Source organism: Mauremys reevesii, linkage group 9 (genome assembly GCF_016161935.1).
Source record: "Mauremys reevesii isolate NIE-2019 linkage group 9, ASM1616193v1, whole genome shotgun sequence".
In the NCBI taxonomy this organism is placed as follows: Eukaryota; Metazoa; Chordata; order Testudines; family Geoemydidae; genus Mauremys; species Mauremys reevesii.
Window position 1 is genome coordinate 35,977,932 of NC_052631.1, and position 17,033 is coordinate 35,994,964.

At 43.5% G+C, this 17,033-nt stretch overlaps 1 protein-coding gene across 1 annotated transcript in view; it reads left to right on the forward strand.

Moving 5' to 3' along the window:
• Positions 1–400: 400 nt before the first annotated feature.
• The window catches only part of WDFY1 (WD repeat and FYVE domain containing 1), a 48,996-nt gene continuing 32,363 nt past the window's right edge, over positions 401–17,033 (forward strand). The window contains exons 1-2 of the mRNA XM_039487973.1: positions 401–627; positions 13,593–13,660. Of these exons, the coding sequence (XP_039343907.1) occupies positions 491–627; positions 13,593–13,660 (205 nt within the window). The 5' untranslated portion in view covers positions 401–490. The remainder of the gene's footprint in view (positions 628–13,592; positions 13,661–17,033) is intronic.

Here is a 17,033-nt window from a genome sequence, read left to right on the forward strand (position 1 = left end):
ACCCAGGTGGTGACTTCACCCTTATACACACATAACCCCCCAAAGTAATTTCCCTGCTTTTCTATGAAATACGACCCCTAGTCTGCCCAGAAGAGGTGCAGAGCGATTTGTAAGAAAAACTCCATCAGGCTGCAGTGCGTGCTGCCCTGGGTCTTTTAGAGGCCCTGCTTCTCTGGAGACTACGCAGCCCATCCTTGGCGTCAGGACTTTTCAGAGGCTCCTTTACTTCAGAGTATACGGGAGCCTCTGCCTGGCACTGGGGCCTTCCGTGCTGCGCCGCTAGTCTGATACTCGGGGCGCTCCACTCCTTCCTGAGGCGTCACTACTCGTGATATTACGGGATCCTCCGGAGCCCTGTCCTTCCTGTGGCGCCGCTACACCTGATATTACGGGCGCCCATCGCCTCTTACCCCCCCTCCACGGAACAGGGCCCTCACCTCTGCCCGTCACTCAGCGGAGGGGCCGCCCCCGGCGGAGGCTCCGCACCGAGATGGCGGCCGAGATCCACGCCAGGCCGCAGAGCAGCCGGCCCGTCCTGCTCAGCAAGGTCGAGGGGCACCAGGACGCGGTGAGCGCCGCCCTCCTCATCCCCAAGGAGGACGGGCTCATCACAGCCAGCGAGGACAGGTGGGCGCCGGGCCGCCCGCTCCCCGGGCACGGGCAGAGCCTCCGCCCCCCCGGCTCAAGGCTCCGGGGAAGCCCCCTCGGCTCCCTGCCCCGGGCTGGCAGGGGGCGGAGGCTGCAGGTCGCTGGGTCTCAGCCCTCGCGGGGGGGGGGCTTTCCTCCCTCCCTCTCCCCCCCCCCCCCGCTGACCCGAGCAGCCCGCCCGTCGCGGTGCCCCCTGGAGGGGCGGGGGGGGGGAATCGCTCAGTGGTTTGCGCATTGGCCGGCTAAACCCAGGGGTGTGAACCCTGGGGGGGGGCACCTGGGGCAAAATCAGCGCGTGGTCCTGCTAGTGAAGGCGGGGGCTGGGCTCGCTGACCTCTCGGGGGCCCTTCTGGTTCTAGGCGATAGGTGCAGCTCCACAGACTTTTCGGGGCGGGGGGCTCCCTGCCTGCCGGGCTCCGACCCCTCCCCGGCTCCAGCAGTGCCCTGCCGGGAGCAGCCGGGGCGCGGGGGCCGTTCCGGGTGGCAGCGCTGTGGGTCAGAGCCCGCCCTGAGGTGCCGCCTGCCTTCCCCGGGCGGGGCGGGGCGGGGTCTGTAGGAAAAGCGTGTTCGCTCCGGGAGTGAAGTGCTGGGGCTCAGGCTGCGCTGAGGAAGACGAAAGCTCGTGGGTCAGTGGGAGCGGGGAAGAAGTACACTGAGGGCAGAGTAAGGCGTCAGTGAGCCCTGGGCTTCCCTAGTCTGTGCTACTGAATCAGATGCAAGTGCCGACTACTGGAAAAATCCGTTAGCCGCCTCAGACCCGAGAAGTGCCTTTGTCAAAGGCTGAATGCTGCTCTGAGGCAGAGGTGCAGGCACCTTGTTTAAACACCACCAAAGAGTCCGATTCTGGTCGCCGACACACTAGTGTGAAATCAGAGTAACTTGGCTCAGATTTCTCTAGCACTCAGGGTAACTTCTGTAAACAAGAGTCGAATTTGGCTCTCATTATTTTAAATTTGGCAAGAGGCAGCAGTGTTGGGTGAGTCCAGCTGAATGTGAGAGATGCAGGATTGAGGGGCACAGTGTAAAAAGGCAAACTCTCTTTAAGGCATGAATTTGGCCAGAAGGCACAAAATAGTGATTCTTGCCACTAGCCATAAAGAAACAGTGGATTGCAACACTGACTAGGGAAAATGAACCACTTGTTACACTGGGAGTGGTGAATTGTGAAACTGAGCGAGTTGACTAGATACTGCCATTTGGGGTTGGTTACCAGTGAGATAGACTTCTAAATATTAGCACTAACAAATACTTCATACAAGGTGTTTTGAGGCTCTTGATGCACTTTGAAGATAAATTAAGCTTCCCAATTCTCTTCTGAGGTAGGCAGGCAGATATAATTACCTCTTTTACAAATGGGTAAATGGAAGCACATGGAAAGGTTAGATGGCTTCCCTGAATTAACATAGAGCCTATGGCAGAGCTAGGATTAGATCAGGCTTTCTTTTAATCACTAGATCACATTGCTTCTATGATTGTTGGGAGGGACAGCAGCAAAACTTGGAAAAATCAGTGTCATCTGTTGCCAAAAATACCTATCTAGTGGAAGAGAAGAACAGAGCTACTGAGGATTGTTGGGCTGGAAGGGAGGTGCAGCCATCAAGGTTGTCTGCAAGATGCTGTTATGAAGTGGTGGTAGTGGAAGGAATTTTCCAGCAGGTGGGAACGAAGCAGAAGAAATGGGAGCTGCTTTTTTTTTCCAGTTCAAAACATTTCAGTGTCTTCTGCTCTAGAGAAAAGTTACAGTCTGGACTAGATAAGGGCAGAGGTAATTATGAGACTGGAAAATATTCTCACACCAAAGCAGCAGCTCTCAACTGGGGTGTGGCGGGGAGAGTTACAGATAAGGACCATTATTTGTTTTAAACTGAGTCAATGTTTATAACAACAAACAACCCTGCATGATATATATTTGCAAGCGTACTTGTTTGTAGAACCAGTCCTAAGGGGGCAGTGAGCAAAGCCCAGGAAATCCCTATAAACTGGGTATATTGTAACAACCGATGCCTAACATCTTAGTAACTTAACACTAGTAAAGGAGTGACCAGCATTTCTCAGGGGAGAAGACAGAAAATCCATATTCACTCTTTCTGTTCTGCGGAGGGATAGCATGAACTTCTTTTTTTTTTCCTGCTTAACCTATCAAGAACTTCTTTAAATTCTGGAAAGAACTCAGATTCTAACTTGTATTTTGTTGTGAGGAAGAAGTTGAAGACTGCATAAGAGAGTCTTGTAAACAAGTAGTCTCTGCTTATTGTTTTGATTAACATGTGCAGACTAGAGACAGAATTGCCTTTTGGGAGGTGGTTGGGAAACCCACATCCATTTGACAAAGTAGATTAGAACCTTTAGATTTTAGAGTAATGTTTTAGTCTTAGGCACATTTAGTCTTTAGCCCAGCCCTTGTGATCATGGAGAAAAGTTAAAAAATGTGCACATTGAAGACTCAGATCAGAAAGCAACTGCAAATTATCCAAAGCTTTGAAAATACCACCCATAGACAGCTAAACGTGGCTTTAAGAGTCCTTGGGTGGGGCTGGGGACAAGGGGTTTGGGGTGTAGGAGGGTGCTCTGGGCTGGGACCAAGGGGTTTGGAGGGCAGAAGAGGGATCAGGGCTTGGGTCCGCGGGGTGGGGGTGTAGGCTCCATGCAGAGCTTACCAGAAACAGCAGCATGTCTCTGGCTCCTACATGGAGGCGTGGCCAGGCTGCTCTGTGCGCTGCCCTGTCCGCAGGTGCTGGCCCCACAACTCCCATTCACCGAGGTTCCTGGCCAATGGGTTGGGAGCTGCGGAGTCAATGCTTGGGGGTGGGGACAGAGGCAGTGTGCAGAGCTGCCTGGCCACGCCCAGGGGCGGCTCTAGGAATTTGGCCGCCCCAAGCAGGGCGGCATGCCGCAGGGGGCGCGCTGCTGGTCCCGTGGCTGCGGGGGACCTCTTGCAGATGCGCCTGCAGAGGGTGCGCTGGGAGGGCGGCAGGCGGCTCCGGCGGACCTTCCGCAGTCGTGCCTGCAGGAGGTCCGCTGGTCCCGCGGCTCCGGTGGACCTCCCGCAGGCATGACTGCAGAAGGTCCGCCGGAGCCGCCTGCCGCCCTGCCGGCAAAATGCCGCCCCAAGCACCCGCTTGGCGCGCTGGGGTCTGGAGCCAACCCTGGCCACGCCTCCACCAGCAAAGGTGACTAGGAGGACCTCATGGCCAGGCAGCTCTGCAGGTATGCTGCCTCCATCTGCAGGTGCCACCCCCGCAGCTTCCATTGGCCAAGGCCTGGAGCTGGGGAGTCAGCGCTCAGGGAGCGGGGATGGAGGCAGCATGCCTGCAGAGGTGCCTGGCTGCGCCTGCACCAGCAACAGCAGGGATGGGGAGCTGCCCAAGGTGAGTGCCTGCACAGACCTCAGAATTTTTACCATGGACACATAGCTGATCCCTGGCACTATGTACTGGGTCTGGGATGTGATCAGAGCAAGCCTGGGCCAGTTTCCTTAGCTCTGTTCCATGGAGATGGGGGAAATCTTGTGTCCCGTGTTGTACCTGTGAGTGAGATTGGCTACTGGGGCCATATTCTGGATCTGTGGTGGAGCCTGGCCAGCTCAATTTCCTCCCCTCTTCTTCCCCCCCACCCTTCACTACAGCTGCTCTGGTGCTATAGTCTCTTCTGCTGCTGCTTTGGTGGCAGTGTGGAGCCAGCATTAGTATGGTGTTTTATTTTGATATGCTTCCATGCAAAGGACATAAGGGAAACAGTGATTTTTTTCAACATGCTATCTCTGCCAAACCTGAACAGCATTTTATGGCCCTCTGTGTCTAGCCCCAGAGCTGTCAGAGGCCTGTTTCAAACATGGTGGTGGTGGAACTTCACACAAAAAGGTTTCAACTACATTTTGTGATGATGTTAGGATAAATACTGGGGTTGCTGCTTGCTCTCCCTACAATAATATGCTGCATCTATAAATCTCCTATACTAAAGCTTGCTCAGATACTGTATCCCCAGTTCATACCTAAACATTGCACCTTTTTTAAAGTTCAAAATGTCTTAAAAAGTGACACAGCAAAGATGGTAAGGAATTGTATGTAGCTTAAGACTGAGAGTCTATGAACAATCCTATAATCTGTTTCATTAGTCCAGGGAGTTATTGTTTTGGTTCTTGGAATCTCAGATTTCAGCATTTCTTGCATTAGATTATTTGTAAGAGAGTGCTTGCTCTCTTGAGAATAGGGGGAATATAAGATTGTCATGTATCTTTGAGCCACAGCTTAATGTGGTATCAAACTGTTTATTTGACTTCAAACTTCATGCTCTTCTGCTTTTACTTCAGAACAGTGCTTGAACTGTGGGACATAAGAGTTGTACAGCATAGGTGGCTGTTCCATACATTAACTTCTCACATCTGCTGGCAGCAAAGAACAGGGATAACAATTGGCGCATTCTATCCCTCCCAGTTTAAACAGCATGCCTCTTGAGTAGATTGTGGTGTAATGGATAGTAAAACTTGATACAGGTAACATTAACATCAGGTTGGCTATGAACTATTACAGGGATCGGCAACCTTTCAGAAGTGTTTCAGAGTGGTAGCCGTGTTAGTCTATATCCTCAAAAAGAATGAGGATTACTTGTGGCACCTTAGAGACTAACAAATTTGAGCATAAGCTTTCGTGGGCTAAAACCCACTTCATCGGATGCATGCAGTGGAAGATACAGTAGGAAAATATATATACACAGAACATGAAAAAATGGGTGTTGCCATACCAAGTGTAACGAGGGTAATTAATTAAGGTGAACTTTTAGGTGAGCTATTATCAGCAGAAGGAAAAAAAACTTCTGTAGTAATCAGGATGGCCTATTTCCAACCATTGACAAAAAGGTGTGAGTAACAGTAGGGGGGAAAATTAGCATGGGAAAACAGTTTTACTTTGTGTAATGACCCATCCACTCCCAGTCTTTATTCAAGCCTAATTTAATGGTGTCTAGTTTGCAGATTAATTCCAATTCTGCAGACCTTGTGTGGGTGGTGGAATCTTGCTATTGAAAATGCTCTGCTAAGAGGACGGTAGGGATCCTAGAAGAGTGAGCATTTGATCATTGTTCCATCATTGCTCCTATTAGGACTTCACTAATTGCTTGGGGTTTTTGTCTTTTCTTGAAATGAAAACCCCCAAATAAGAATACTGGCACTTATGATGTACAACACCACTAACGGGAAACATCCCTCCCCAAAACCAAAAACACTCGTGTTATGGAACTTGCTCAAAGTCACAGTGAGTCAGTGACAGAACTAGAACTCAGGAGTCCTCGCTCTCCCGTGCTCTGAATGCTTATCATGCTGACTCTCCAGCCTTTCACAATGGCATAAGGCATAAACTAGTAACGCTAGAGTAGCTGAAATATTTAAATCCTAGAGGTTTTAAAAGTGAACTAATATAGCTTAGATATTCATATGGATATATAATATGTTTAAATATTATCTTGTTGCGCCGTGGTTGTGTGTATTCCTTGTGTTATGGAGGATATTCGTGGAGGCAATGGCCTTGTCAGAACTAGCTTTTCAAGTAATGCTCTAAATGCAACAGCCTGAAGAAAGCTGCTTAGGATGAAACTTTGGGGTTGCTTATGGCTAAAATTATTAAATACACTTTGATTTTTATGGAAGTTGCAACTTCCCAATAGTGATGGTTTCTTGAACATGATACTGTATTCTCAGTGCTAAACTTTTGTTTCAGCTGCAGTATTTCTCTTCAGAAAATTTGCCACAGGCTTTTCAGTAGCAGCTGTGATGGGTGAGTCAAACATATCAGTATATTGACTCACTGTGTATCTTTTTTTACATCACAGATCCACCTCCTTAAACTGGTGGGTTCAGCTTTTACTTCCTAAATAAGGAATAAAATATAAAATTAAACTTTGGGTGTATCTTTTATTTTTTTAAACCTTGGTTGGGAACTTACAGGACATCACTTCTCAACATTGTGAATGGTTGTGGAGGTAGGCAAAGCTGCAAAAGACCCTCAATGCAGATCTCATTAATATGAGTGAATCCCATCCTTATGCACTATAGTACAGTCTTTGAGTTACTGCTAGGCTCAGGAACTTGGGTGCAGAAAGATAAGAGTTCCCTAGTATTCTGTTCCTGTGGGAATAAGGGAATATTTGTTATGATGATTATCCGTTTCAAATCAGTTTTTCAGCAGATGGAGGAGGTTGAGTGCTACTTTTGGTTACTCCGTAGGTCATAGTGTAACTCTGAACTTGTGTTGATGCAAATGGGAACAGAATCCAACCCTGAAACTAGCAGTGCAGTTGGATCATCTTTATATCTTTATCCAAGCACCTGTGGCTTTACCACAAGACTGATAAATCTTGAGCAAAGAAAACTATTTGTAATATGAAAGTTTCCAAGGGAATTGAAGAATAGTCAACAATCTCTTGCTAGTTCTTGTTTCTGTAAGCATTTGTCTGAGCTTTTGTGTTTACACTAAATATATTTGCAAAGTAGTCTTGCAATTCTTTTATAGTTTTGCATATAAATACAAGGGACCAACTCCGGGACCATTAGAATTCATTGGCACACTTTTCAGTAGCTTGGTTGGGACCAGGATTTGGCCCTGGGGCAATAGTTCAGACCAGGAGTAGGCAACCTATGGCACGCATGCCAAAGGTGGCACGCAAGCTGATTTTCAGTGGCACTCACACTGTCCGGGTCCTGGCCACAGGTCCGGGGGGGCTCTGCATTTTAATTTAATTTTAAATGAAGCTTCTTAAATGTTTTAAAAGCCTTATTTACTTTACATCCAACAATAGTTTAGTTATATATTATAGACTTATAGAAAGAGACCTTCTAAAAATGTTAAAATGTATTACTGGCATGCAAAACTTTTTAAATTAGAGTGAATAAATGAAGACTCGGCACACGACTTCTGGAAGGTTGCCGACCCCTGGTTTAGACAGTGGAAGAAGAGTTGCTTCTGTAGCCTATATAAATGCATCTCTAAATTAAGGTTGCATATATCCATAACTTCTGAAAGTAGTGCATGGTGGCTGAAGGCTTCTGTCTTACAGGATTAACTTTGAAAGAAGCAATATTGATTGTAAGGTTTTGAAATAGGGACTGCATCTATGTACAGAAGAAAGATTAGCCCACTTGTTGGATGCTAGCCTGTGACTTGGGAGATTGGAGTTCAGTTCTTTGCCTTACCTCAGCCTTCTTGTGTGATCTTGGGCAAGTCACTTAATCTCTCAGTGCCTCAGTTCCCAATATGTAAAATGGGGTTAATATGTTTCTATCTCACGGATGTAGAGGATAAATAAATACATTAAACTGAGGCGCTCAGATACCATAGCAATGGAAGCTATGTAAGAACAGTAACTCCTGACTTAACGTCCTCCCGCTTAACTTTTTGAAGTTGCGTCACTGCTCCATTACGGAACATGCTCGTTTAAAGTTGTGCAATGCTCCCTTGTAAAGTCAGCCAAACGATGTTATAAGGGAGCATTGCACAAATTCCTCTTCTCCACCTCCTTCCCTCCCTCTCAGTGCTTCCCCTGCTGTCAAACAGCTGTTTGGTGGTGCTTAGGACTTTCTGGGAGGGAGGGAGCGAGTGAGGAAGCTCCCCCCCCCACCCCGCTCCTGTTTGGTCCAGGGGGTGTGCAGGTGGTTCTGTGCAGCACAGCACCGCCCCCATTGCTGTGATTCTGGTAGCTGCCCCCCCACCCCCAGCAGGCAGGGCCACCTGGAACACAGAGGCTTTAGGGGCTGCAGGGCCCTGAGCTAAGGGGGCCCTGGGGTCCTGGCCTGCAGTGCTAAAGCCCCTTTCGGAATGCAGCCCTGCGAAGGGGAATGCACCACTTCTCTCCGGCCGCTGGCTGCCCCTGCTCCTCCTGAGTCCTCCAGCCCGTGCTCACAGGGCCTCATTCCGAAAGGGGCTTTAGAGCTGCAGGCGAGGGCCCCGGAGCCCTCTTAGCCCAGGGCCCTGGAGCCGCTAAAGCCTCTGCGTTCCGGGTGGCCCTGCCTGCCGGGGGTGCGGGGAACAGCTACCAGAATCGCGGCCATGGGGGCGGTGCTGTGCTGCACAGAACCACCTTCACACCTCCTACACCAAACAGGAGCTGCTCTAGGTAAGTGCTCTGCACCTCCTGCCTGCCCCAGCCCTGAGCCTCCTCCCACACCCTAACTCCCTCCCAGACCCTGCACCCCCAGCCCTGATCCCCAGGGGTAAGCCAGGGGCACCTCCCTACCACAGTACAGTACAGTCCTGTACAGTATATAATGCCTTTTGTCTGCCCCCAAAAATTTCCTTGGAACCTACCCCCCCACATTTACATTAAAACTTATGGGAAAATTGGATTAGTTTAACATAGTTTCATTTAAAGTTGCATTTTTCAGGAACATAACTACAATGTTAAGTGAGGAGTTACCGTACCATCAGTCCATGTCTACAGAGAGCCTAGCACAATTTGGTCTCAATATTGATTCAGTCTTCTCAAGGCTGCTCCAACTCAAATATGAAAATCACATTTTAATATCTAATGTGAACTTTAATTCAGTTCAGATGTGCTAATACTAACATTGCCTAATAGCTTATTACAACTTTTCATTTCAAGTTTAGGCTGCAAACTCCGCTGTGCAAGCTCAAGGACACTGGTTGAATTAGATCTATGCCTCCGAAGAAGTGGGCTGTAGCCTATGAAAGCTTATGCTCAAATAAATTTGTTAGTCTCTAAGGTGCCACAAGTACTCCTGTTCTTTTTGTGGATACGGACTAACACAGCTGCTACTCTGAAACCTATCTTTTTAATACTCTGTTTTGGAAACATGTTCATGGTAGTGTTCTGCTGGAGATTTAAGTTGTTCGGTCTGACAGAAAATTGTGCCTGCCTTGAAATCTTTGTTAGCCCATCAGAATTCTTTAGTATTTAAAACAAAAGTCATTAAGTGCCACTTCTTTTAAATTAGAGGATGGTATTTGTGATTGTGCCAATATTTGCATGCTAAGACTTGCTAATGGCACAAATGCAAACTTGCATTCAGGTGTGTTTTTTTTTTTTTTGTTTTTCCCCCAGACTCCTGGCCCTTGCATTTTTTCCTAAATAGTAGACCTAATTATTCAGAGGGGTTTAAAAAATAAGTTGGAGTTTAGCTGAACTGCATGCGTTGAATTCTGCAGAACTCCATCCAGAACTTTTCCTTGGTCTTAATGCCTTCAGGAGGTTATTTCAAGTGACAAAATGTTCAACCAATGAAACACCAAGTGAGAAACTCCCATTGATCAAATCTTGAGGACACAATAAGTATGGTTTGTAACAGCTTCTGAAAAATACTTTATTTTAAATTTAACCTTTTCATGCATGTCATATATACCACACAATGAGTACAAGCTGAAATTCACATTTGGATGTAGCTATGATTTGTAATATCTCTAGCCTGGAGGGCCTACTACTTTAGCTTAGCCACTTTTCACTTTATATTACATCCCAGAAGAGTATCCTTTTAATGATTGTTTGAAATAAACAGTGTAATTGAATATTTTACACTTGTGTAGTATCCACATTAATGGATCTGTAAAGTTAGCCTCACAACATCCATGTAAAATAGGTCTGTATTACCTCTGTGTTTCATAAGGGAATCTGAGGTTACGGAGAAGTTGAGTGATGCTATCTGCAGTTACAGAACTCTATGGAAGGGTAAGCAAGAATCAAATTCCCCGGAGTTCTAGTTCTGTGTATTGAGCACTGGACCATTTGTTAAATAAAATGGGATTGAGAATGAATTGATAGTGAAAGAGCTGGGGTTCATGAGTGATTTTGACTCTAATGTTGTATAACTCTTGACATGAATAGTGTACATAAGAGGGATGTGTGGAAAGATCATTATTTGCTATAGGAGCACTTCATTCTAGTCTCTTCTTGTATTAGAATTGGCATCAACTACCAAGAAGTTCACTCTGTTCAGGAAGAGGAAGAGCACTGCAGCTGCAGACATCTAAGAGGCAAAGAAAGGAGAAGTGGAGAAATCAGTGTTGGCTGTATAATTAGTCTTTGCTGACAAGGATCTCTTCAAAATTTGCTGTGCTTCATAACATACATTCCCAGTACTAACAGAGGGACTGGAGCAATAGTAGTCTCATCAGTCCTGAATTATTGCAAAATGCAAACCTGATATTGGTGGTTTAATTCTCATCTGGATTTTCTTTTAAATCAAAATGAAAAGAAATTTTCTAAGATTTTGTTTGGCTGACCTTTGCAGTTTGAAGGCCACATAGCTGGAGACAATGAGAGGAACTATATCTCTGTAACAGATACTATATGCACCACATTCTCAAGAAATTATCTGACTAGCAACAAGCTGGCAATGTTATGCCATCATGGTACTGTTGTCAAGAACAGTGACATGTACAAGAGACCTGAGAGGAAACAAAGGCTATATGCTTGCAAAATCTGTAATGAATGTTTATTTGCTATGATTACTGCAGTTCACTTTTCTGTCAGTTGAGAACAAAGATAATTGAAGGGCTTTGGTCAAAAGTGAAAGAGGCTTGAATTAGTGCATCTGAAAACTGCACTTGGAAATTCTTCAAACTGTTTTGGTGAGTGTGATGAAGCTGCATAAAAAGCAGCAGGTAAAATGATCCAAACTTTCTAAAAGCTATGGAAAAAATAACGGTGGTTTTTTTTTTTCTTTCTTTAATATCAGTGCCCAAATGGAAGGAGCATGTGGACTTTTTGGGAACAGTGTTATGAATGGTTCACATCTGCTCTATTAAATGAGGGAAAACAACCCCTACTTCTGTAAAGCATAATTTCTGGATCTTGCCGCAGGCTGTGGATGATAGTAGGGGAACCATGTTGCTTTCTTCAAATAAGACACATTTGTGACAGATAACCTATAGAACTGAGGGGCTTGGGTGGAGTGCAGTGTGTGGGGCCTGGGATGACATGTTGAATAAAAGTTGAACAGCAGCTTGATACCCAATTTTCCCCAGGAAGGCTGGACATGTGGTCACATGACATAACTTTTTAATAATTCATATACAAAATAGCCTGAGTTAGTGGATGCGTTGGCAACTTTAACTTTGGCAAAGTTTTGACATGGCATTCATACCAGTATGAACTGCAAACTGAATAGCTTTTTTATGTAAAATTTTTAGTTGGAATTCTAATATAATACACTGTAGTCCAGCCTTGAAAATACATTAATTCAAATGCCATATCTATTTGTCCTCTTTTTTTCTTTTATTGTAGTTAAAATTTAATTTAGTTGTCTAACAGCCTTGTGTGGGTGAGCAGAAAATGTAAGCTTGCTGTAACTTGTGACAGGACATAACTCTTCTAAAAAGCAATAAAATTGCCAATCCCCCTGCCACCCAAAACAATCAACCAACTCTATCCAACCATTTGTGAAAACAGTGCCAGTTTTTGTTTTTTGTTTTTTTAATATCACATTTCAGTAGTAGTATCTTGTAAATGTGATTTCCTCATTCCCTCAGAGTGTAATCTGTAACTATCTTCAAGATAATAGTATAAATGGAGGCCCAAATTACTCTCAGCCACAAAAAGGGAGACTAGCTAGCAAAGCCTTGGAAAAGCGGAAGTTAAAACTAGACTGGAAAAAAAATCTTAGTGACACTGTCTACTTGAATCTTTTAATTTTTATTTTTTAATCTTCTGCTGAAGCCTCTTTTAAATGTCATGTCTCAGATATTTATCATATAAAAATACAGGTTTTCTGCTGCTAGCTGTTCTTCCTCTTCTTCTTCCTACCCACCCCGAAAAAGCCTTCAGGCAGGCACAGGAGCAATAGTACTAAATTTTTTGAAGATCACTTTTCCATCCCTTTCCCTTCTTTTAGGACCTGTACCATTGGATTCAATGGGAGCAGGCCTTATGTGCACAAACCTGCATATTGTCTCCATTTCTGTTCTGGTTTTGTTGCTAATTTAAACAGATCAACACTTTTTTATTTGCATTTTATATACAAGGGAGCTCCCCTCAGCAGTTCATGATCTCATGCTTGTGCATTGAGGCCATGTGCAACTAACAACAAAACAGGGAAATTGGTCATACATAAAGTAATCTAAGCTTATGCATGGAGGAGGACGGGGAGATTGGGAATTTATTTTTTTCGTAATCCTTGCCACGTTTTAGGCCACTTGTAGCAGTAGTAAATATAACTTTTTTTTTTTAAGTTGAGCATCTTATGCAGTGGAATGGACTACAAAAGGAAGGGATTGATCCACCATCACTGCTACTGTTTGATACCAGGGTAGATAAAACAGTAGTCAACCTGAAAAATGCAGAGAATCAGAATAGGTGACCCAACTGATCTTTGTGACCTACTATCTGTTAGTTTGAATATAATTATGTAGTATAAACATACATTTGATGTTTATATATAAAATGTGGTCTGGTTTGACAGTAGGATGACCTGATGCTTCCTGAATCAGGCTTAAATCTCTTCTCTTTGATTCTGACTGACAAAGAATATATAATAGATGTAATGAACTAGTCTCTGACAGAAGGGTTGAAATAGTCTTCCTCAAAGCCTCCTATACTTACTCAGATAACATTACAACTGCTATGGAGGAAGCTGTTGGGAAGGAATTTTCCTCCAGGGTAGATTGGCAGTGGCCCTGGAGGTTTTTCGCCTTCCTCCGAAGCATGGGGCAGGGGTCGCTTGCTTAAGGAGTGGGGGGATCGGCTTATGTGGCCTGCATCTTGCAGGAGGTCAGACTAGATGATCATAATGGTCCCTTCTGATCTTGAATTCTATGATTCTATGAAAGCATTATCCTGTGCCATATTAAAATTGGGTAGTAGAAAAGCAGAGGGGTTACTTGTCTTTTTTAAATAAATAAATAAATAAATAAAACTACAAACCCCCCACCAGTATAGGTGTAACAATTGATGCACAAGCTTACAACTTTTCTCTTTTTCTTCCTCCTTTCCCCTACATCCTGCAGAACAATTCGAGTATGGCTGAAAAGGGACAGTGGCCAGTACTGGCCCAGCATTTACCACACAATGTCATGTAAGTAACACTATACATAAATGTAATGTTGTGATGTATTAGTGGTGTTTACTAGGTTCAGCCAAACATAAAATCCATTCTGTGGATCTGTTGAATCGTTATTGCTTTTCTTTAACATTAGTAATTTGTTTGTGATTAGGCTATGCAAAACCCCTTTTGAATTGCAATAATTTAACACTAATTGTAGATAAGCTCAGAAACAGAAATATTTGCTGGGTTTTTAACTTTTCAGCATAAATGTACTAATTGTCAAAATAGTTCTTCAGACTTACGTGGTGTTTTAAAGGACATTGTGCCAACTCATACAATGGGGAGCATCTTTAGTAATGATCTCATAGTTTGGTAACATTACACTTACACACACATTTTTTAAAGGAACACTCTCAAATTCTTTGTCTGAATGTGACTTAATGTTTCTAGGGGTGTGTGCTGGATTCTGAATGTTTAGCCTTAAAACTCTTAATGAGAAATTAAAAACTGAAAGAGCATCTTTTTTATCTATGTAATATTATTGGACTCAGAAGTTGCTATTGCACGTGGTCCTGCAAGTGTATTTAAATATTTAGGAGTTGATCACAGGGGGAAATGCTTACTGTTAGTTGTGATGCATCACTTCTTAGAACCTGAACGTATTGCCCATAAAATCTGTTCTGCTTTAATATTTCTGCCTAAAGAATAGCTACTTAAATATAGAGCTGCTACCTAGATGCTTTACATAAATGGTATTAAGCCATGACAGTTTGTAGGATACACAGAAACATAGGGCCAAACCCTGTAGTATAACCAAAGCTACTGTTGCCAGCACAGAATGCCCGAGGACAGCAACAGTGGTTCGTTGACCGGTGTGCTTCGCTCCAATAAACACACCAAGGTGGAGAGGCAGACAAAGTTTATTGGAGATCTCAAAGCGGGATTCTCGGAGACAAACACGTCTCAAATCAAACACCCAGCTACAAGCAGCTTTTCTCTTTTTTTATACATAACTTTAACTAAACCTCTTCTATCCTCCCCCCGCCCACTCACCCTCTCTCCCCACCTTCCATTCCCATGCAGCAAATACACTTTGCAATAGCAATTACATTAAGCAATTAAGTCATACTTGGCAACAACCACTTTAGCTTGTTAGTAACTCTTCTGTGAACTGTTATCTTGTCCTGCTCTCTTTGATCTGTTATTTTGCCCCTTAGCCAGGAGCAAGCAGGCCTCATTATTATTTCCTAGTAGCGGTGTGAGTGGGGTTGCACCTGATAACTAGCTGTTACACATTCCAGTCTCTGTTGCTAGCTTGTTAGGTTGATTAAAGTTCAAACATGGAAAAGCTTTGGTCAGACATGGAGTGACTTTAGTTCATTCAGGCCTAATACAGGAAGGCTTCATTGACACTTATGGTTTTCCACCCTCCTGAGTTACCTAGAGTCATGCCTAGTGACACCAACACTACCATTGAAGACAGTGTGAGTTTTGACTGAGGACTGCAGGGTTTGGCCTTAATGTTTTGCTCTTATCTCTGGGACAGCTGCATGCCAACTAACAAATCTTAATTATAGGCTGAGCTGAACTTGTGCGTCAGCATCATTTTTTCTCAGCCATTAAACCTTTAAAACAAAGGTCGAGAGGACTAGGAAAAAGCTAATGTTTGACAAAAATTAGGTTGTAATTTGGGACCTAGGAAACTGTAGGCTAGTTAGCCTGACATCAATCCCAGGCAAAATCCCAGCCTTGGAAAAGCTGATCTGGGATGCAGTCAGAATTATAGGATTCTAGCATGATTAAGCTAATCAGTATGGTTTTACGGAAAATACATCTTGTAAAATTTACCATATTTTTTTTAAGATGAGTTCGGTTGATAAAGGTGGAAACATAGTATACTTAGACTTTCGTAAGGCATTTGATGTATTCCCACGTAACATTCTGTTTTGCGGAGGAACATCGTGAAGATCAATGCAGCCCATACTAAATGGATGAATAACTGATAGCTCACAAAAAGTAATTGTAAACAGGGAATAGTAGTCTAGTGGGGTCTGTCTGGGATCTGGTCTTGGCCCAGTGCTATTCAATATCTCTGTCAATGGTCTAGAAGAATATATAAGATCATTGCTGGTAAAATTTGCAGATGACACAAATTAGTGGAAAGGTAAAAGGACCTGAATCATTTGGTGGGCTTATTTGAGCATGCATTTTAATGTTGCCAAAGGCAAGGTCATACATCTAGGAACAAAGAATGTAGGTCATACCTATAAGATTGGGCACTGTATCCTAAAAGCAGTGACTCTCTAAAAGGTTTAGGGGTCATAGAACACAACTAGTTGAATATAAGCTTCCAATATGATGATGTAGCTAAGAGGGTGAATGTGATCCTAGGATGTAAAAGAGGGATAATATCAAGAAGGATTCGGGAGGTGGCATGATCTCTGCATATGGCATTAGTGAGACCATTGCTGGAATTCTGTGTCCAGTTCTGGTGTCCAGTTTAAAAACACAAAATGTTGAAAAATCAGGTAGGTTCAGCAAAGAGCTATAAGAATGATTCAAGCAGAGTGGATTTGATTTAAATCACTAATCAGGATGACTCAATTTAATCATGGATTTCTACGTAAAAGTGCATTCTTGTTGGTTGTTATAACCTTAATACATATTCTTCACAACTCAGAGAGAGATGTAGGTTTAATTTTTAGGAGGTACACACTATACATTTTTAAAGTGATTTATTTTGAAAACTTTTCAGATTAGGTTTTACAGCTATATCAGAAAATGATTATTTCATTTACCAAAGGTAATTGAAGCAGATAGTTCACCTCCCAGTGACTTCATAAATATCTCCAATTCAACAGTTTTAATCATTAATATTTGGAGGATTTTCTTGCCATGCTGCATTAGGAGGAGGGCATCCCCAGACAGACATTTAAATTGTTTTATTTAACTAAAACAACATCATTATGTATTCTGGATTTTTTTCTTCAACAGGAAATGTATATTTAAAAAAAACAAGCATGTGGTGTTTTTTAAAAAAAATTAGTTAAATATTCAAGTTTTTTTTTAAATCAGGATTGTTTTTGTTAAAATTGTTAACTAAAATAGTTAAATTAAATATTTTTTTAAAAATTGACTGTCACATCAACATGAGAAACTTAAAATATTGGCTTCTGCAGTTAATTCAGTCGTCTTCACCTTCATTTTCCTGTTTTGTTCATAATCTGGAAAAGAAAAACAAGCTTTCCTGCTCTTTCAGGTCCCAAACGATTTCTCAGTTTGGAATGAATTAGTCCAAAGGAAGAGAATACTCTTTCCACGCTGCCAGAAGAAGCTACTTCTGTTAAAAGTGAGATTATCACTTCAACAGTCTCTGAATCCAAGTGTTTAATTGACTTCCTCC